The sequence below is a fragment of the Hetaerina americana genome, unplaced genomic scaffold (genome assembly GCF_022747635.1).
Source record: "Hetaerina americana unplaced genomic scaffold, ioHetAmer1.1.p SCAF_15, whole genome shotgun sequence".
Lineage (NCBI taxonomy): Eukaryota > Metazoa > Arthropoda > Insecta > Odonata > Calopterygidae > Hetaerina > Hetaerina americana.
Window position 1 is genome coordinate 4,496,535 of NW_027286625.1, and position 21,937 is coordinate 4,518,471.

Consider the following 21,937-nt stretch of genomic DNA (forward strand, 5'->3'; position numbering starts at 1 on the left):
CAAATTACTCTATAAGAAGTCCAATGAAACATATTAAATATACCGCAAAAGGAAAATAACAATTACTACCTAATATTAATTCCGGATAAAAGGATTGACTAGAAGACTTCTAAATTTTGCTTAAATACTGGGATTGATAATAACTAGAAATTATGCACATTTCCCAGAAAATTAAAAATGGTAGTGACATCTGTAGACAGGACTTGAAAATTACTCGTATACAAGAGCATCGCTGATAGTAATGTTTACTTATTGAAAAGTTTCTAACCGGAATTTTTTCGTTGTCCTAGCAAACTACTTAGTTTTTAAGTATGTCAGCCCGCGGTGTCAAAAAACGGCAGAAGGCCTTGACGAAATCTCAAAGGGCTAATGTTACGTTCCCCGTAGCGCGAATGTACCGATATTTAAAAGCTGGCACCCATCGACTCCGTATAGGGATGGGATCCCCGGTGTACATGGCAGCTGTGATTGAATATCTGACCGGTAAATGCTTTATTCGTGCCAGTAATGTGCCTCTATATGATTTTAAAAAAACAGATTTCGTGCCCTGAAGTTTATTTTTATGAAGTGTGTTTACTTTTGCCAGGCATGCGTATTTTTTTAGCGTATTGGCAAATTCATTTTTTATTGCTCTTTAATGTTAAATTAATGATTAAACCCTGAATATTGATAGAATACAATTAAAGTGGCAATTTTCAATTGTCTGCCTTTATAGCTGAAGTATTGGAATTAGCCGGGAATGCTGCAAGAGACAACAGAAAGGGAAGAATTACTCCGAGGCACATACTTCTTGCAATAGCTAACGACGAGGAACTACATTTGGTAATACAAAAATCTCTGCTTTTACAGAAATCACTAAAGCATTGAAGTTTTGTTAAATCATTGCAAAAAACTATTTAATAAATTTGACAACTGGAAATTTATGAGTCTTGCATGAAATGATATTTTATCTCTCTCCAGTTTTCGAATTATTAGCCGAAGCAATTTTAAATACAATTACATTTTTTTGGAACATTTTTCCATTTTATATTATTTTTACTTATAAAATAATTCGTTGATGTAAATGTCAAGTGACCTGACGTGATTGTAGTTTTAAAATAAGACTATTGGGTTTCTTTTCGTATTCTCATGGTTGATGCTCGAAAAGGTCGCTAATTAATCCACTATCTTAATGACGAGAGCATTACCGAGTTTTCGCGGCGGCTCCAGTGGTTCCTAATATCCTCACCATTGTTGACAATTCTCTTTAAGTCTAACATTTTGTGAAAACTAAAAAATTTCAGAAATTGAAAAATTCCACAGAAAAGCTTGGAAAATATGAAGGCTGGGTAAAATTGAAAACATGAAGGCTACATTTATTGTTGAATAGCGATAGAGATATTTAATATGGCAGGTAAATCAATTTTTTTGAAAAGGGACTATTCATCAGACAAGTTCTGGGATATCACATAATTGATTCCTACACATAGATGCATTATCCTGTATAGATTTTTTTATTCATTTCTCTATTAGCGGTTCGAGTCACTATATGAATGGAAATATATTGACGGGTGATTTTTTCTAGGGACATTTTTTGAAATAATGAATGTACATATCTAGTATGTGGGTCGCGGTAGTCCAGTGGGTAGAGTGTTGGGCTGCTGATCAGAGGGTCCCGGGTTCGATTCCCGGGCAAGGCACCCTAGGCATCTGCAGCTCCACCCAAGCTAAAGTGATTTTTCAGGTACCAGGTCTTCCTGGGAAATAATAACCGGCACAGGGAAAGGAACTGGCCCCCCTACCCTGATGTGTGAATTTTCACACCCTGTGTAGGGCTTAGTACTGGGTGATCTCTACCTCCTACTAAACCGACCTTCGGGTTGATTACTGTGTTTATGGTTTCTTTTATATCCAGTATGGGGATACAATTTCTCCAGAGACATCTGTTATTGAAAGTAGTGGTAGGTTTGAAAATAGCTCACTCTAAGTTACTAGCTCAGTCTCTAAGTTACTTTTTAATTCTTCAGGTTACATGGTGCTGCATTCCAGGGTGTGATAGGGTGTATACATGCTTATCATACATTATCATGGCCATAGCTTATATGCGCTCATTACCCATGTGTTCAATGCATTGCATGGTGCTCATTGAAATTATCTACATAAATGCATTTCATTTGATTTCTGAGGCTCCTAAAATCATGTCTTTCTCTTTATGGTTTTGTAAATGCAACATTTATTGAGACTTAAAAGGTAAAACGTTATTTATCCCCAACACACTAAACTCTATTTTTCTTTGCATGAGCGTGTTTATAACAATTCTGAACAAGTGAGCATAAGAATAGTGAAAATGAGTTGGATTTTTCCCGAAGTTGAAACAAAGTCAATATTTATCAACATGTTCTGTAGATATGCAGTGTTAGGTTTTATAGGAGCATTATATCACAGGTATGTCATAACCTAAACACATTCAGAAATGGAGTCAAGATTTCATGAAATCTAGAAACAAGCTGTTTACTTAGTTTCAGATAAATCTAGAATGAAATCTTAAAAGTTATTAGTAATGCACATTTAGTACAAAATGAGGAAAATGGAGCTATTATCAGATGTGGAAAGAAGTAAAGAAGAGGTGTAGACAAGTATGTACTGTGGTACTAGAAGACTTCAGTACTACAGTGAATTCATAAATGCCTAAAATTTCAGCTGTTCTAATTGTTAGGGCGAATACAGTATATGAAAACCATAAAAAAAACTAGGCTTGGACCTGGCAATGTTGGGATGTTGTCATTATTTTTTTAGAATTTTTTAGGCCCAGAGTCATCAGTGAATATATATTTTAACGTGTTCAGTTAGAATATATTGCTGATAAAGTCATGCCCCCTCACATGATATGGCAATAAAAAAGTTCTAAACAGTATCCCCATTGACAGTTCTTTCAAGGCCAATGACATTTGGACCACTCAGCAGTCATTGTGTAACTAATTACTGTTTCTATTCAGTTGAGCTTGGCCAGGGTTTACAAGCTGTGTATTTTTAATAAATCCATTTTCAAATATGAGCAATTTTGTCTTCAGGGGGTTCTTTTATCTAATGGTTCTTATTTTATTGATGAATAACTAACTGCTTAACCTATGAAATTTAAGGCCTGCTATTCAATAAATTCATAAATCAGTGTTATAGGTAAAAATATGTATTTAAAATGTTTAAAGTCATTGACTTTTCCTGGCAGAAATATAAATATGGCTAGACTAAGAAAATAGGCTGATTCTTTTTTAAGATGATAAGAGTTCAAAGATTTTCGAGTCATTATTTCTTATCATAATATCTAAAATGAAACTTGCTCATAATAAAAGTAGAAGATGGAGTTCAAGGAAGTGCTTTAAAATTTGTCCCTTAGATTTCAACCACATAAAACAATTTGTATTACTCTTTAAACCCTCTAACCCATGTGATTTACGTACATTGGAGATGTATCAATCTATTTATTAGATGTTATCAACTTTTGAATGCTCCCATTTCATATTTTAATTGATTGTGACTGCCATAGTAAAATTCTATAAGTTTTTTGAATTACTCGCTGGATGATGTTTTAACTTTTATGATTTAATTCTTTGGAAAGTCTCATTGACCGTTGGGGTTAAATTAATTTTACCATGCATATACATCTTATTTCACTCTAATGTCTTACTCTCGCACTATTAAGACAATACTATAACCTACTAATTCTTCTCCTTATGTCCCCAGTAGTTACATAAATAGAAGGATGGCATTAGGTAAAGAAGCATTCTCAAAGAGGATGGAATTGATCACAGGGACGTTGAGTAAGGATGTTAAGAAAAGGCTCATCAAAATTATGATATGGAGCATATTTTTGTACGATGTGGAAAAATGGTCATTGGAGCAGGGTGATAGGCATAGATTGGAAGCTTTTGGAATGTAGGTGTGAACAAGGATGGAAAAGTGAAGTGGACAGAAAGGAAAACATACGAGGAAGTGCCAGGTATGGTTGGGGAGGAGAGGGGATTTGTTGGGAGAAATCACAAGGAGACAGGAAAAATGAATGCAGAGCATATTAATTGGCAGTGATATATTGAAGTCTGTAATTGAGGGGAGAATGTTAGGCAACTGGGGAAAGGGTAGGAATAGGGCAGGGATGTTGGATGGAATGAAGGGAAGAAGGAAGTATTTGGAATTGAAGAGAGGCTTGTAGTAATGTTGGATGTCAGTTTAGGTATTGTAAGAGAGACAATGGAATAGTCACTGTACTGTTGTGTAGCCTGTGTGCATCCAAAACCTGCCTTAACCTGTAGATTACCAGCATTAATAATGCATAGATCACAATTTATTAATTCATTTAATAATCATTAAATACCATGTATGTTTTCAGCTTCTGAAGAGTGTTACTATTGCCTCTGGAGGAGTTTTACCAAAAATTCACCCTGAATTACTAGCGAAAAAGAAAGGTGGTAAATTTGTTGTGGGGAATAACATACCATTAACTGTGCCATATAAGAAAGCAATTGCTACCAAGCCGATGGCCCACAAAAAACCAACATCACCTCCGGCTGTAGCTCCACCTCCTTCAAAAAAGATTGCTGCATCTCCACCAGGTAAAAATTCTGTGTTCACCCCATGAGTAGTAATTAAAATTATTGATGATTTTTGATCAACCATCACTACATCTGATTAAAACATTGCAGTTGAGTTTCTAACCTGTTTGATGTCATTTAATTATTAGTGTCATTAAATAGCTGTTTATTCTACATGATAATATTTATCAACATTTACTCATATAGGCAGTGTGCTCACAATCAAAATATAGATTTTCACATATCATATTTACATCCATATAAATTTAGTCCCTTTTTAAAAAATGCTTTCATAAATTTATGTACATAAGATGTAATTTTTGACATACATAAAAGAATAACACAAAGTTAGAAAGTAACCCTATATTGATTGCAACAAGACAACAACAGTTATAATGGGTATACATTCTATTTGAATTATTGTGCATCTAATTGCATATTTAGTTTAGTTAGCAGTTAGCAAACCAAAGCAGAATAAATTATTGGGGCAGCAGATATAATCCTGCCAAGCTAATAATCCTGATTTGATCCATATCCCTGTACTAACATCCATTTATGGCTACATGGCATTGTACCTCAATGAATTCTTGGCTTTCATCACCTATGTGGTGTATTTCTGCAATGATTCTCCCCATTGTTTGTTTTCTTTCAATTTCCTTATCTTATTTTATAATACAGGTGTCAAGATTTAAAATGCATGTGGCATGATTTTACCCTCTTTTTTATGGTTTTCGGTGGACATCTTTCTTCATTAATTCCACGCGTAAAATTTCTCTGATAACTCAGGTTTATCCAGGTAATATACTCGTATACCTTATAACACATGTACCCATGTTATAAGTTAAGTATATGGTTATAAGGCATCAGGTGTCTATGTTAAATAGAAATAAATGTATGTTTTATCACTGAAAATTGAATTTGTTTCCACATTTATCACATTATAAAGAGGCAGCCTGCAAACCTGGTACACACTGGGGAATTGATTACCTATGTAATTTTATAAAAACTCTATTCTCTAAACAATCATTTCTTTTAAAATGCTGTATAATTTCAGCAAAAAATGTTATGCTAGAAAATATTCTTATTATAATGAATGGAAATACTTTGTTTTGTTTTGGATCTATTTTTTTACAATATTTTATCATGCACAGAAGATATTGTAATGACTTCACCAGATAAGAAATCAAAAGAATTTGTCTAGATTTTCCCATTCTCCAAGAGAAAAAAATTTTATTGAAATAAACTTTCCCATGTTTCAAAAAGTTGGGTTGCTGACCATCTCGTTTATTCTAAAGTCAGTATGTGTGGATGAAAATTTCAAAAATGCTTGAAAAAAAAGAGCAATACTCTCTGGTGGACTGGAACATATGCCTGAGCATACATTAAATGAAGAACGCAATGTATTTTTCTAATGGAAAGTTTGGTGGAAAAATTGTATTACATTTTATTCTTCATTTAATGAACATGAGCTTCCTCAAAGTTGAGCCAGAAACCATGGACTACTGAGAATACATACTTATTCCTTCAGGTTAGTTGGTCCTATTTGTATCTTCATTGATAGCAAAAATATATGAGGATCTGAGCTCAAAATTGTTTCACTCAAAAGCATTGTGACTCCAAAGTATTTCAAATTTTGATATTTTGTAGCAAACACTCCATTTTTAGCTACACGTTATCCACTTAGTTAGGTTTTATAAGAAGAGCACTATTAGAAAAGTTGAAAATTTCATTGGATGATTCCTTATCATCCCTGCAGTCCAGATATACCTCTGTGTCACTTTTTCTTGTGCCCCAATTCAAAGAAACACCTTTCTGAAAAGCCTCTTTCATAAACATAAGCAGGAGAAGACATATGGAGCATGTGTTAACTTGCAATGGTTACTGCTAATGTGATACTAGAGTCAAATCAATGAAACTTGTACCACAAATACAGCACACTTCAAGCTAACAGTCAAACATAAAATTAAAGTCTTGCATATTCAAGTTATTTTAGATCAAAAGGATGTACATTTGAAGAAATTTAAGATTACTCTTTATTGAGCAGTCCTCATATTTCTCCTAATTGCAAATAATAGTCATTATTTTTACTTCATGTAATTATATTCTGTGAAATAAATTCTGCTAACTGGTCAGATAAAGCATGTGAACCTGCCATTCAGAGGCCAGCATGCTTCAGTAGTGTTTAAAATAGACTTTTTTGAGATCCAAGTATTTAATAAACTTGCAAGAAAGTTGTCTATGAAAGAAATGGAATAAATTTTTACTTTAGGTGGATGAGAAGTTCAAAAATATGCCCTTCCTCTTAATGATGTATGTATAATTATTAATCATAATATCTCTTATGTGGAACATATTTTTTTCCAGTAAAGCCTAACAGAGGGAAAATGAAAACAAGAGATGGTTTGGCAAATTCTCCAGCTGCCTCTGGAGTAACAATTCTTTCTGAGAAGAAACTTTTCTTAGGTCAAAAGGTTTGTAGTCATTTCCCTACATACTTAATATCAATTACCCCCGTAGGGGTAGTTGATAAATCAGCTGTTGGGAGATAAAGTAAAAATACAAATAGTTGTTAAAAATACCTAGTGTCTAACTATAACTGATAGCAATCGTTGCTATAGCATTAAAGGTGAATGATTTTATGATTGTTACAAGCTATTTGAGGTAATAATAGTACATTCATGTACAAGATTCTCTGACTATTAGTGATGTCACTATAGCAACCAAACATTGATAATTGGAGTATAATGTTTTTCTGTGAGCATTATTTGCCATCTCATACTCATATGTCATATCAAGCCATATTTTTGTGGCAGAATCTTAATTCATTTGTTGTTATCTGTTGTCAAAGATTTCATGTGATGGCTTGGTTGCAGTGTCTATAGATAATTAACTGTGGGCAGTGGTAGTGGTACCAAAACACTGCTGCCTCCCTCACTTCAAATGTCTACCTTGTTTGTGTGACAGATTTTCTTGCCTTCAGTACAATTTACCACCATTTTTACTCTCTATGGTCCTGTATAAGCCGTATAGGTTCAGGGAGCCAATGAAACCTCTTGGTGAAGAATATTTCTGTTTTAACAGTTAGAAATACTAGTTGTGTGAATCAACATTTGGGTTGAATTCATTATTTGAGGGTTTTTATCACATTTTATCCCTCCCATGGACTACACCCTTGATGTGGTGGAAGGACTTGTGGGTTCTGATGACCCCTAGAGCTGCGTTGGTGGGAGCAATGATAATCGCTCCTGGTAGGGTCATCCATGCCAGATAGGTCAAAGATTAGGATTCAGACAAAATGTAGTCCACGCAGCATTTGTTCCTCGGTGAGGCAGCTGCAAATGCATCTGACCCCAGTGGAGTGGCCATTGAGTGATGGTGTCGCATTAAAATCGCTATTGAGGAAGGCAACAGGAAACCACCTCAATTATCATTCCCAAGGATACAATGGTGGACAGTATAGAGAATATGAGTCCTGGCAACTATGAGACTCGGCCCAATCAGCACTGTGTCATGCCAAACAGCATGAGAGGCAAGGTTTCCGTGGTCGTCATCTCATGAAACCCTTCTGAAGGAAAACCGACAGCAGCAGGACCGAAGACACAGAAGAAGAAGACCAAATTAGTTACCTAAATAGGAACTTAAAATGCTAGGACAATGTTGAGGAAAGAAAAATTAGAGAATATTAAGCGAGAGATAGAAAGAAAACATATAGATATTTTAGGTTTATGCGAGATGAGTTGGAAGGATAGCAAGGATTCCTGGAGTGATATTTATGGAATAATATATGGTGGCGAGGACGAGAGCCAATGAGAGGTTGCCATAATATTGAATAAACCGGTAGGAAGAAGGGTAGTTAACGTAGGACAAGCAACAGATAGAATACGTATTACTAGTAGAGGTAAAGTCAGAACCAACAAATTTGGTCATTGTTCAGGTACACATGCCACCGAGCAATCATTAGGAGGAAGAAGTCGATAGGAAATACGATCAGTTAGTGGACATAATTGGGTATGTTCTTGCAGGGAAACATTTGATAGTGATGGTAGGCGAAGAAAGAGATGGTGATGAGGTTGGGGACTACAGTTTAGGTACGAGGAATGACCTCGGGGAGAAAGCAATTGAAATCTGTTGGAGACAGGGGTTAGTCATCACCAACACTTGGTTTAGACACCACAACAGGCATAGGTATACATGGAAAATGCCAGGTGACTCAGAATGATATCAGTTAGACTATATTATGGTTAGGCACAGGTTTAGGAAGTGTGATAGATCACACAGCATTCTGGAAGTGGATGCGGACTCTGACCACAATTTAGTTGTAATGAAGTGTAGCATCCATTTCAAAAAGATAAGGCAGGGGCGGCAGGTTAGGAAATGGAATGTAGAAGCATTAAATAGAGTGTCCAGGAAGGACTATCAGCTGGCTGCAGAGAAAATCATGGATGAGGGTAAAGAGCTGAGTACTATTGAGGAAAATTGGGAATACATCAAAAAAGGGATATCGAAATCCACAAAAGAAACCATAGGAACCATTAACAGGAAAAGGAGAGGGAAATCATGGATCACGGATGAGATGATTAGAAAGATAGATGATAGAAGAAAATGGAAGAATGAAAATACAGAGTTAGGCAGAAGGAAGTACAAAAAGTTGAATAATAAATTGAGATGGGCAACAAATACAAGGGTAATCCCAGAATTACCCGACCCAAAAAGAAAACACAAAATTTTTGGAAAAAAATGTAATTACTTTTCAACATAATTTCCTTTCAGCTCTATGCACTTTTCCCAGCGATGTTCAATGAGTTCGATACTTTTTTTTGTGAGAACTGTCTTGTTCGTCAAAATAACCATTAACTGCCGACATCACTTCTTCACGGTTAGAAAATCTTTGACCTCCGAGCCATATTTTCAAGTTTGCGAATAGAAAATAATCCAATGGGGTTAAATCTGGCAAATAGGGTGCATGAGGTGGCAACTCCAACTTAAATTCATGAATTTTGGCCATTGCAATAATGGATTTGTGAGCTGGTGCATTGTCTTGATGAAACAACACTTTCTTCTTAGCCAAATGCAGCTGCTTTTGCGTGATTTCTTCGCTCAATTGTGGCAATAAGTTCACATAATACTCACTGTTGATAGTTTTTCCTTTCTCAAAATAGTCAATGAAAATTATCGTACATGCATCCCAAAAAACCGATGCCATGACCTTGCCTGCAAATAAAACGGTCTTCGCCTTCTTTGGAGCCAGTTCTCCCATTTGAATCCATTGTTTTGATTGTTCTTTTGTCTTGGATGTGAAGTAATGGACCCATGTTTCATCCATGTCTATGGAACAGTGCAAAAATTCTGCTTTGTTGCTGTGAAACTTTGCTAAACACTCAATCGAAATATCTTTGCGACACTGATTTTGCTCAAGTGTGAGCAAATGGTGCACCCATCTTGCATACAGCTTTCTCATGTCCACATTTTCATGCGATATACTGCAGTTTTTGAAATGCCTACTATGTCTGCTAGCTCGTGTACTTTCAGTTGACGATCATCCGGTATCATTTGTGGATTTTCTTCACTGTTTCTGCAGTTGTCACCTCATTTGGTCGACCAATGCAATGCTCATCTTGACTGCTGATACAGCCTCATTTAAACTCTGCTAACCAATATTGTACTGTTGTAAATGAAGGAGCAGACTCACTCAGAGCAGAATCCTGTTCTACTTTAATATTGGTTGAGCTGAGGCCTTTCAAATAAAAGTATTGTATCACATAATGATGACCAATTTTCTCCATTTTCACAGATTCACCGATAACATTCACTAATGATGGCAGCCAAACAAATACTAAACAACATGGCATCTTCAAACTTGAAATATATGCTTTCTTGTAGATTGCGTACTTTCTAATACAGTGATAGTTTTCAAAGAACTACCTCCATCTCTTGGTCAGGCCGGGTACTTCTGGGACCACCCTCGTAAAGCAAAAGAAGCATTGTGGAAGATGCAGTGCAAGGATATGGAAAGGTTGAAGAAGAAGGGTGAAATTGGTGCTCAGTATAGCAAAGTTAAATCACTATCGGGAAGTAAGAAGGGAAGATCTACGCTAGCAGTTATAGATAATAATAATAATAATAATTTAGCCTGTTCGATTAGAATCGGGCAATTTATTGTTTAAATTTTTTGGGGTACCTTATTTTTAAACCCCCAATACAATCACGTTAATTTTTTACAAAATATGAGTTACATGCCATTCCTTTCCGTTACTCTCCCCGTTCTTACTTTATCTTTTGTTGATAAATCTTTCCAATATTTTCCTAATCGGTTCCTCATGTAGGTATTGCCCAATTTGTTGGACGTCTAATTGAAGCGTCCATTATCATATCAACGAGCGTATGAATGGTCTTTAAACATTGGGTATGGAATAAATGGGATTGAGTATCACTTAGTGCAGTGATAATCAAACGCAGCAATGGCAGGGACTGATGCCTCTCATGGAGAGGCAGACCTCAGTTCTTTAGCAAGCCAGTTTAGTGTAGCAAGTGACGCCGTGCGTTGTCTTGTGGGCAGTGAAAAAATTTCAGCGTTAAAAAAAGGCGAAATCACAGTCGAAATCAAGAAATTGGAGGACTTGTTCATGACACTAATAAATAGTCATAATAGGGCTCTAGGAAAACTAGAGGCCAAGTTTGAAAACAATGATGTAAATGTAAAAATAATAAGACATATAGTTAGAGAAGAGTTGAAGCTCTCCTGTTCGAAACCTGCAGTGGGCCCATCTTTTGCTGAAATCGCTTCCATTCAAAGGAATGAGTACATGAGCGAGATGTCTCCAATAGGGGGCAAGAAGGCAAACAAAACGTACACTGTAGTAATAACCCCAGGGGAAGGAGCGGAGGAAGAAACAAGTTACAACATGAAGATGAAGGTACTAAAAATATTAAACCCCAAAAAACATGGTATTAAAATCAAAGGAATCACTAGGACGAAGTTATAGATAAGTCGGGTAAGGTAATATTTGAAACAGGAAAGATCCAAGAGAGATGGAAAGAATATATAAAAGAACTGTTTGGTAAAGAACTTAGGCCAACAAGCTTAGACATAGAAAGAGAACATGACATAGAGGAAGATAGCTTAGGTCCAGGCATGGTTGATGGTGAGATAGAAAGGGCATTAGGGGAGATGAAATCAAATAAGGTAGTGTAGGCAACATTCCTGTTGAACTACTGAAAGGTTTACGAGAATATGGGAAGAAGGGTCTGTATGGACTGATTCATTACATCTATAAGGAAGGAATCTGGCCAGAAGACTTTCTGAGATCATTGTTAGTTCCTATTTCGAAATAGTTATAGGGTGCATCATGTGAGGACTACAGAACAATAAGTTTGATTTCTCACACATCTAAAGTTGTTCTCAGGACCATCAAAAAAGGATGAATAGTAGGGCAAATTATTTCTCAGGGGATGGTCAGTTTGGGTTTAGGAAGGGGATGACCTAGCTCTAGTTTGTCAGTCAGCCAAGGGGTTTCAAGTATTGCTGAGTGAATTGGGAATTCAGTGTGATAGATATGGAATGAAAATCAATATTAACAAAACAAAGGTTATGCGATTTTCCAGAAAGAAAAAGGCCAAGCTAAACATTAAAATAGGAGGGCAAAAACTGGAGCAGGTAGAACAGTTTATGTATCTCAGAAATGTTTTGGACCAGAATGGTCAAAGTATTTGGGACGTAAAGAGAAAAATTGCACTAGGGAAAGAGGCTTTCACAAGGAGGAGGGAGTTGATGATAGGGACATTGAGTGAAGATGTTAAGAAAAGACTCATTGAAACTTTAATTTGGAGCGTAGTTATGTACAGCACAGAAACGTGGTTATTGAAGCAGGATGATAGAAGTAGATTCGGGGCTTTTGAAATGTGGGTGTGGAGAAGAATGGAGAAGGTTAAATGGACCGAAAGGAAAACAAATGAGGCAGTACTAGGTATGTTGGGTGAGGAAAGGGGTTTTTTGGGAGAAATCCTATGGAAGCAGAAAAAATGGATGAAGGGAGTATTGATGGGCACTGGGATGTTGTAGACTGTAATCTAGGGGAGTATGTTAGGCAAACGGGGAAAGGGCAGGAACAGGATAGGGATGTTGGACGGGATGAAGGAAGCACACAGAGATGAAGAGGGACTTGATGTAGAGTAGGTTGCTGGATTGTGTTTTTTATGAGTCACAAAATATTTATTTGGTGTGGTGTTCATCCAAAACTCACCTTAACCTCTATATTACTGAATAATAATTCTTATGACTATAATTTATTACCCATTTTTTTTCTGCAAAACAAATAGGTTTTTCCAAGTTTCATATGAAGTTTGCAATTGAAACTTCAAATGAATGTGATTGCAAAACTGGAAAAAAATATTTATCTGAATAGTATATAGTATGTAATAAGTATGATGAAATTGGGAATGTTATTTGTACTTATTTTTTGTGTAATATTGAGATAATTGCCATTTTTGTTTTCTAAAATTATTTTCCATGGACCTTTACGCATAAGAAAGGCCTGGATTTGTTCCATTTTTCTGTTCACCAATGTTTGTGGTTTATGAGCTTTGATGTGTTGCGTTTGAATTGGGAACCAAAGCATCGTCCGTTTTGTGCTAATCTACTTATGTATCAATTAGGGAGCATATGAAACTTATCATCATGATATGATGGTGTTACTCAGTTTTATCAATGTTTAGTTCTTAGAGTTCTAAGTTAAATGAATTGCTTGTTTGATTTGATGAATCATTTTTGATATTTTCATAATGAGTTTAATCTTTTATTTTGGTGAAACACTATTTTAAAACACCATTTATTTTCTGTTGAAGTTATCTATTTGTACCTTAAATTGACTCCATCCTTTTGCTTTTACCCCAAGTATGTTATCACTTTCAGTTGATAAAAGGCATAAGAAATAGGCTTCTTGATAAGTGCAGTTTAATCAACTGAATAAAAATTGAAATTTCACTCAAAAATACATGGTGGCCATAGTGGAAATCCATGAATGCAGATCTGTCCGGTAGTTGATGTTGCAGGATTTATCAGAGAAACTAAATCTATCCAACCTCATAAAAATGAGTTTTCCTATTAATCTTTGAAGATCAATAAATTCAGAATCACTTAAGTTCCCAACAATTAAAAGTTTTTTTCACAAGTAAAAAAACTTTGCAAGGTTGAAATATTAGTGTTAGAATTACACTCCTGATATGGCTCTCACCTCTGGCACATTTTTGGGTTCCTTTGCATTCTCTCAGGTATTTTACTCTATGCAATCCAGCAAATCTTCATCAAGAAGTGTGGTAGAAGAATTCAGCCTATGAAGGTTGAATGCTTCTAGGTTTCGCCTCATATGTTGCTTCCTGCTGACAACAGTTTTGCCAATGTCACAGCTGGCTCATCTTCAAGTCAAAGTGACAATGTGATTTGGCCGCCCTGACATAGCTACAAGGTTTGAGAGCATTGCTACTCTCTTATTGGTCGAATTTTGAAACAACAGTTACCACGTGCTGTGGTGCTGGTAACCATCTACCTTGTTTAAATTTGCAGGATGTTTAGTAATGTCAGTGACCTTACAGATAAGCCTAGTATGGTACCATGACTCTTTCAAGATAACATTGGCTACCTTCAAGTTTATCCTATGCCCAGGTTCTGACCAGGCATATTCTACCACTGCTGAAAGGTGGAATTGTTTGTTTTTCAGGGGTCTTTGCTGATACTGGAAGTGGCCCTGAATTGATAGGTCTGTCCTATCTAGGACTTCCCAAAGCCACACTTCATTTCATAGGCCTTCTCGTGGGCAGTGTGTGGAATGAGATCCTTCAGTTTGGGTGCAATTAAAGCATGCCATGAAATCATATATTTGTGGTATCCTAGCAATCTTCTCCTTGGTCCCTGCTACTTATAGAATGGTGACATGTGCTGCCAGTTTCAGTTTCTTTTGTTTCTCTGAGTTCCTTTGTAGAGCCAAATCCTGGATTTGTTTCTCCTTCCAGACGGTAATTTTCAGGATCAATACTCTACAAGTGTGGTCCAATTGGTGAAAGTGCCATATTCTCTCAACCTATTTTCCAAAGATGACGTCCCAGTTTTTTGGCTCTTCTTTTTACCCCTGAAGACATAGTCATGTGAATGAGGTATTGGTAGGTAAAGCATGAAGACCTGGATTTCTTCTCATTTCATTGTTTTATTCCCTCAGCCTTTCCATCCTCCCTCTGGGAATCTATATCTTGTATCAAGCTTGCTTGGATCACTCAAAATCAAGTGCACGCAGCATATGCTTCACTTGCTACTCAGGTTCATGTTTGAATTCAGGGGACAAAATTAGAGTATGCCTCCAGGTGTGACACCGTGTTTACGAGGTCTGTCCGGAAAGGACCCAGCCATGCCATATTTTGGAAAAATAGCATACCTAGAACTATGAAGCATTAGTCTACTTCGAAGTAGTTCCCTTGGGGCCTGACACACTTATCCCAGCATCTCTTCCACTTTTGTAAGCAATTGACAAAGTCCTTTTTCAAAATGGTCATCAGATGCTTCATCACATATCTTTTATCTTGTCAACATCAAGAATTACGTACTGCAGTTGCAAGTTACTTGCTCCAAGCAGCAAATGATGACCCAGGTTTTCTAAAAAAAAGGTCATTAATGGATATGAGTCAGGGGTGTGAAGCTATCACCCAAACAACAGGCCAGTCTTCCCAACAGTTGGTTGACGAGATAAAGTGGAACATTACGAGGCAACGGATCACCATTCCAAAAAAGGATGTTGCCGATTGTTTTGAAAAGTGGAAGGGATACTGGGATAAGTGCGTGAGGTCCCAAGGAGAGTGTTTCAAAGGGGACTAATGCATCATTGTTCTAGGTAGGCTATTTTTCACAAAATATTGCATGGCTGGATATTTTCTGGACAGACCTCATACAGGGTGTACTTCACTTTCATACCAGTTTCTGTCATTACTTTTCTTTCCCTGGTACATATGTATCATTTCACTCACGACTGAAAAGCTTAAAAGTGATGACAAGGTTTCATAGACACAAAAAGGCTGATAATACAGCTCTTGAAATGGCTGTGCCAGTGGACCATAAACTTTGTGATGTATTGTACATGTATGTGATTCTTAATCCTTAGGAAATTTTTTGCTGTTCTATCAAGATGTACATCTGGAAGTGTAAACAAAACCAAAGGACTTAGCCTTCCTTTATTCCCATTCCATGTGAGAGCAAATCTTTCTCTGTTTGACTATAGCATTGTTGAGGGTGTCTAATGATTCCTGTATTCTTGAAAACTGGTAATTGGAAAAGCTTAATATAAAATTTAAATTAGATAGAAAGACCCAGAGAGACAATATTTTTGCTGCAGACAAAAAGATTAGGTAGTGAAGAGAAAGCCATTCATAGTTAATGCTTATTGTGTCATCAGCTAGTGGTGAATCGCTCATCTTGAAACTGATTGAAAATCATTCTATTTACAGCTGACTGTGGTGGAAGGTGATATCACCAGTATATCAGTGGAGGCAATGGTTCATCCCACAAATGCCAGCATAGGTCTGATGGGTGAAGTGGGCCAAGCTCTTGAAAAAGCTGGAGGAAAAGAATTTTTGCAGGTGAAAGATTCTTACAGTGGAAAGGGCATATTTTTTTGTGAAAGTGAATGTTTTTTCAGTTTATGGATAAATTAAAGAAATGATTATCTCTCTTGGAGATGAAACAATAAGCTATGATCAATAGCTGAATGTTTTACCTTCTACACAACCAGCCCTCTCCCCTTGATATATTGTTTGAAAAGGTCAAGTAGCAAAACGAAGTTGTTGATTTTCTTGTGGGAAAGAGTAAAGATATCCAAACTGCAATAATTTGGGATACAATGTTCATGATAATATTCTTCAATTTACTATCAGCGTACTATTATCTGCATATGCTCAAATAATGTCCCCACCATGCTGTTTTTAATGAAATATTTTTTAAATATAGTTCTTGCATAATTTCTCCCCCTACATTTGAAAAATCCTATACTACTCAAATTTTCCTCGACCATTTATTCATAACCAACATTCTCACTGTTCCAAAACATAACCCTGGGTAGAAAGTAAAATATTTTATGCAATTTTTAACATGCTTTTGGTGTTCACTCAGTCATTCGGTGTTTCAAAAACTTGCTACTGTCTGAACCTTTTGCGGGAGATAAGAGATCATTATAATCTGAAATATAGAAAACGTTAAACTTATAGTTATAATTTTCCACCTTATGTGATTTGTGCACTGAAATATGAAAAGTAAACTATATATATCTGCCTCTTAGTAATTGTTTTTGGCTCAATTATTTTTTTATTTGGTAATTTTCCTGCTGCTTTTCCGTGACAATGTTTTCTCTTGTAATTTGAAATAAGTGAGGAAATGATGTTGGTGAATAAGTTATGTTTCCTTTAGATTTTGCATTGTATTTCTTCATTCCTTATTGAAAGGTAGTTTGTTTGCATATGACCTAACATTAAAAATTCATAATGAATGCATAAATTATGGAATTTATTAACAGGATCATCTTTATTTCAGGAGTTACACGACCTCAGATCTAGTCATGGTTCTTTGGATTCCACAACAGGTAAACTAATTGATAGTATCAACTCATCAAGATTAGCATACTTTAGAATCATTAAGATACTATCATTCATCATTAGTTAACTCCTTTGGAGTAGTCTAAAAATTTTTTTGAAGAAGTTATTTCTCATTTTATCCCTATATCACATAGTTATTTATAACCCATCAGCGCTAATAATGATCATCAATCTTAAAATAAAATGATTCACTGTTTTCGATCGTAAAAACTTAATGGAACTGGAAAGATAATAAATGGCAAGAGTAAATAGTGTTCAGAAAAATCCTAATATGCATAAATAAAGTAATGAGAAATTAGCATATCAATATCTTAAATCTTATACCCCCTATGCCACTCTGCTAGTCTCTAGTTTTGTGATTATTCTAAAATTCAATGTTTGTTAAAACAGTGATTGACAAAATACATAGCTCCTTGTGGTCAATGAAAAGTAATCCTGAGATTTGAAAAAAATGTGTCATTGTCTGAAATTGAATTATCTGTTTTCTATTCCAAACAGCTGCTGTTTGCGCTGGCCATAATTTTCCAGCAAAATGGGTGATACATGTGAATGGACCAACTTGGAGTGAAAGTGATGCTGCTGAAAAACTTGAGAAGACGGTGAAAAGTTTACTTACACTTGCAGACCAGAAAAACCTGAAATCCCTGGCGATCCCTTCAATAGGAAGTGGCAGGTGGGACCATTTTAACGTTTTGTATTATTTTAGAGGGAATCAGGATTGGTGCGGTGGCTATCGTACTGGCTTCCCACCCAGAGGCCTCGGGTTCAAATCCCGGCGGTGTTGAAAATATTCAACTACTTGAGGTGCTTTGTGGAGGGCTCTTTGAGTGAGTACGCCATCTGTCGGATGGGACGTTAAGCTGCGGACCCCTTGGTGCCTTTCATGAAGAGTAGGCTAATGCCGACACCGGGTTTCTCTCCACCCATCATCCTTTCCCACCCATCCCATATGGCGCAAATGACCTCAGCTGTCGGTTGCCTCCCATAAATACTACTACTACTATTATTTTAGCACATTTCTTAAATCTGTAAAAGTGGGGTCTGTTATCACACTCCATGGGTCACATCTATGTGTTTTAGAAGGATCTATTGTCTCTATTAAGTATTAGAGGATGAAAAATATGGTTGTGGCTGTATGGAAATTGAAAAGATGGAAGATTGCATGATGCAATGGATAATTAGAGAAAGATTTCCATTCTTTCATGACAAATGAACATTCCACACATGTACGGGATAAACTTAGATCATTAGAATCCACTCACTGGTATCTGGATTTGTTTTAGAAGTTCACAGCAATGGGAAAAGTCTTATCATCCTGAAACCATCTCTAAATTGGTCAACAATCACAATTTTTTTTGATATCACAATATATATTGCATGAATTTAACTTACTTTTATTTCAACAAATATTACAACAGTGATGTATGAGTTCAGTTGCATTGTGAACAATAATGATAGTATCAAAAAATATATGAGTGTATATTCAAGTATTAAACGATAATTACTCAAGTAGCTTTTTTTATCTCCACGGATATGCACTATACCGGTATTCAGTTCGGCATCTAATTGCTACATATTACGTATATTTTGTATCAACCAAATTTATTTGTAAAGTATCCATGCTCTGCATGACAACAGTAATCTAATCAACCTGAAGGTTGGTTTGATAGGAGAGGGTAGAGTTAGACTCTTGCTATAACCCAATGGTGTGTGAAATTCACACTGGGTAGGTGGGGCAATCACTTTCCAACTGCTGCCGGTGGTTTCCAAGGTAGATGGTTCCAAAAAAAATCACAATCACTCAGCTGGGGTGAAGCTGAGTGATTTTGTACCTAGATGTGAGTAGCTGATAGTACCTAGATGACTTGAACCTGAGTCCTGTCAGTAGCCGAGCACTCTGCCCACTGGATTAAAATACTTGACTAAAAAAAATCAATTAGGCACTCTCTGGTATCTTTATGCAATGCCCCTAAGCTACCTGTGCTTCTTAAAGGGACTTAAAAAAGACCAAGTTGTTTTCCCTCATCTGGTTAGCCATGAGATTCAGTTGTTTATAACTATACCTTACTCTAGGACACTAACCTAAATATTACCACTTTTTTGTGTTAAACATGTGTGAAATATTTGTGAACATTTCCCATGAATGATGTTGATTTTTATGATGGAATACTCCGGAAAAGGTTGGCTATATTTGGAGTCAATGGAAAAATGCCAGTATCATAATGATATGGTCCATAAAATGTACATGCATATAATTTTCATGAGAAGTATGTTAGGATACATAATAACTGAAAGGTCATGATGCGAGTGGAAATTATATGCATGCAAACATTTTACATAGCCTGCCTCTATGCTCTACTAGGTCTAAATCTATGAGTTCCATGAGAAATTCTTTTGTAATTTTATTTTTTTTGAGCTTCTCTTTGAGAGAATACTTCATCAAAATAAAAATACTAATACTTGTACCAAAACTACAGGATTCTTTCATGTGTACATTTATAACTGAATTTTTTCATTCGAATTCCAGGGCTGGATTTCCAAAGCAGCAAGCTGCCCAAACAATTTTGAAAGCCATAAGCTCCTACTTTGTCAATGTTATGTCTTCATCCTTGAAGCAGATTTATTTTGTTCTGAAGGATATGGAAAGTATTGGAATTTATACAGCGGAGATAGCAAAACTGGACTCCTAGACATTTGGAACTGTGTAAGGCAAGACTTAATATTACTCTTGAAAAATAATAACTTATAGATTTAACAAATGTTAATAAAAATCTCATTATAAAGTGATACCCTCATAATAGATTAGAAAATGAAATGGAGGAATTTAGTTTTAAAATTAGTGCATGTTATTATTTCTCTTTCTATAACAGAAAAGAAGCATTTCCCCTTGTATGAAATGCCATTAATTTGGCAGACAGTATTATGATTCTTTGAAATTTTCTTACATTATTAGAAAATAGAAGAATATAAACATATGCAAAATGATTCACTTATAAAGTCAGTATGTAGACAAATAAATGATTCAATGATTTGATGTATTAAGTCCATCTTACCAGAATATGTAGAAAATCAATGAAGTTTGTTATAGTGGTAAAATTAAAAAAATATTTTATTTAAATATTGTTTGATAAAACACCTTATTTTGTAGTATTTCTCAGTAAATTGTCCCAGTGAGCTAATTTATTTTTAAGCTTGCACAATTAGACATGAATGGTATAATTTATAGGAAATGTAATTATTTGATTTCTATTATTGCATACTAGTTTCCTTTTATGTGCAAATTCAGTTTTGGTGGAATCTTAAAATAAAATTAGTACAAATTGGTGTTAGGTTATATAAATCATCTTGTCCCTGAAACTGTATTAACAACTGTTAAACAATTTTAGGTTACGGAAAAGGGATGGAGTGTGGGACGAACGGCTTTGCCAAGTCTTCTCTGTGAATACATGGAAATATTTGCAACTTTTTTATGTTTAGATGAGGGATTAAAATTGGTAGTGCTGTCAACCATGAATTTTTATATGTAAAATACTAAGGTCTTTCAGAATTGATTTGAAAGTGTAGTCAAAAAAAAAAACCATGGTTCCAATGCAGTTGTAATTTACAGCTGTTTTATTTGAGCAACTCGGAAATTCATCTCCCATGATGAATTTTAGTACCTATGTGATTCCATAATTTTTAAGGTAATTTAATTTGAACTTTGAAGTATTATAATTGTGTTAAATGAAAATTAGTCTATGAATGTATGATGTTGTTAAAAATGGTTTTATTTTTCATTTCTTTGTTATGAGAAATAGTTTTCTCTCCCAAGATTTTATGCGAAAAAAATTTGTGATGGTTTTTAGAGTTACTTGGAGTTGAATTGTAAAAATTTATACTGAGTAGCTATATATTTTGGAACCGCTCTAGTCATGCAGGCATGGAGTATATGCTTTATTTTGTTCCAAACATGAGTTGCAATGCAGAAGCATTTAAAGAAATGTAATTAGGCTTGAATTATTTGAACATTGTTAATGTTTTTATGATAAGTAATTCATTAGTTACTGTGCTAATCTTCACCAAAAACTCATTCATTCAGAAGTTATATAAATATGCATTTTAATTGCTTGATTTATTGTAAATTGTGTTAAAATAATTTGTTATGTCTATTATTTTTAAGTTGCTTATCAGTTACTGCTAGAACTCTCCAATGGCGTTCTCACATTGCTGTAGTTCTGGATTTTTATAGTGAAATTTCATGTGCTTATTTTAATCAATGCTAGTCCTGCATGTCAAATTTCTTAAAACTATGTTTTTAAAACTTCCCTTCCAATTGCCTTTATTGTTGTTCATTTTTGAAGGATGCTTATGAACAGGCTTGAGTCAATTTTGTGGCTCAAGTTTTTTGTATTTTATGATTCTTGCATTAAATGTTTGATTTTTCTCTACTGGCTGAGCATGTTTTTTTACCAAATTAAAGAATGGCTAAGCTTATAATTTCACTTATTAGTGAACCTCATGAACATGATTATATTTATGTGAAAAATGTTGCTTCTCATTAACTTCGGTCAGTTTGTGATTACTGGCTAAACAAGGATCTGCTGATTGAGATGGCATGTTGTTGGTCTACCAGGTAAATAGAACCCAGGATTTGACCCCCAACTAATGGTAGCAAATACACATGAAACCACAAATGCCACTTAAGTGTGAGGCGTGACTAAAAAGCCTTGCTCTTCCCACCTTCTTTGGGAAAATTTTCTCAATGTGCT

At 35.5% G+C, this 21,937-nt stretch overlaps 1 protein-coding gene across 1 annotated transcript; it reads left to right on the forward strand.

Annotated features, from left to right (window-relative positions):
• Nucleotides 1–296: 296 nt before the first annotated feature.
• Nucleotides 297–21,616, forward strand: LOC139686836 (core histone macro-H2A.1-like). The gene is made up of 9 exons (XM_071583912.1): nt 297–483; nt 716–822; nt 4,364–4,586; nt 6,930–7,036; nt 16,050–16,181; nt 17,128–17,176; nt 17,688–17,862; nt 19,717–19,893; nt 20,576–21,616. Exons 1-8 carry the CDS (start codon nt 312–314, stop codon nt 19,877–19,879), a joined length of 1,128 nt encoding a protein of 375 aa, XP_071440013.1. The 5' UTR covers nt 297–311; the 3' UTR covers nt 19,880–19,893; nt 20,576–21,616.
• The last annotated feature ends 321 nt before the right edge of the window (nt 21,617–21,937 follow it).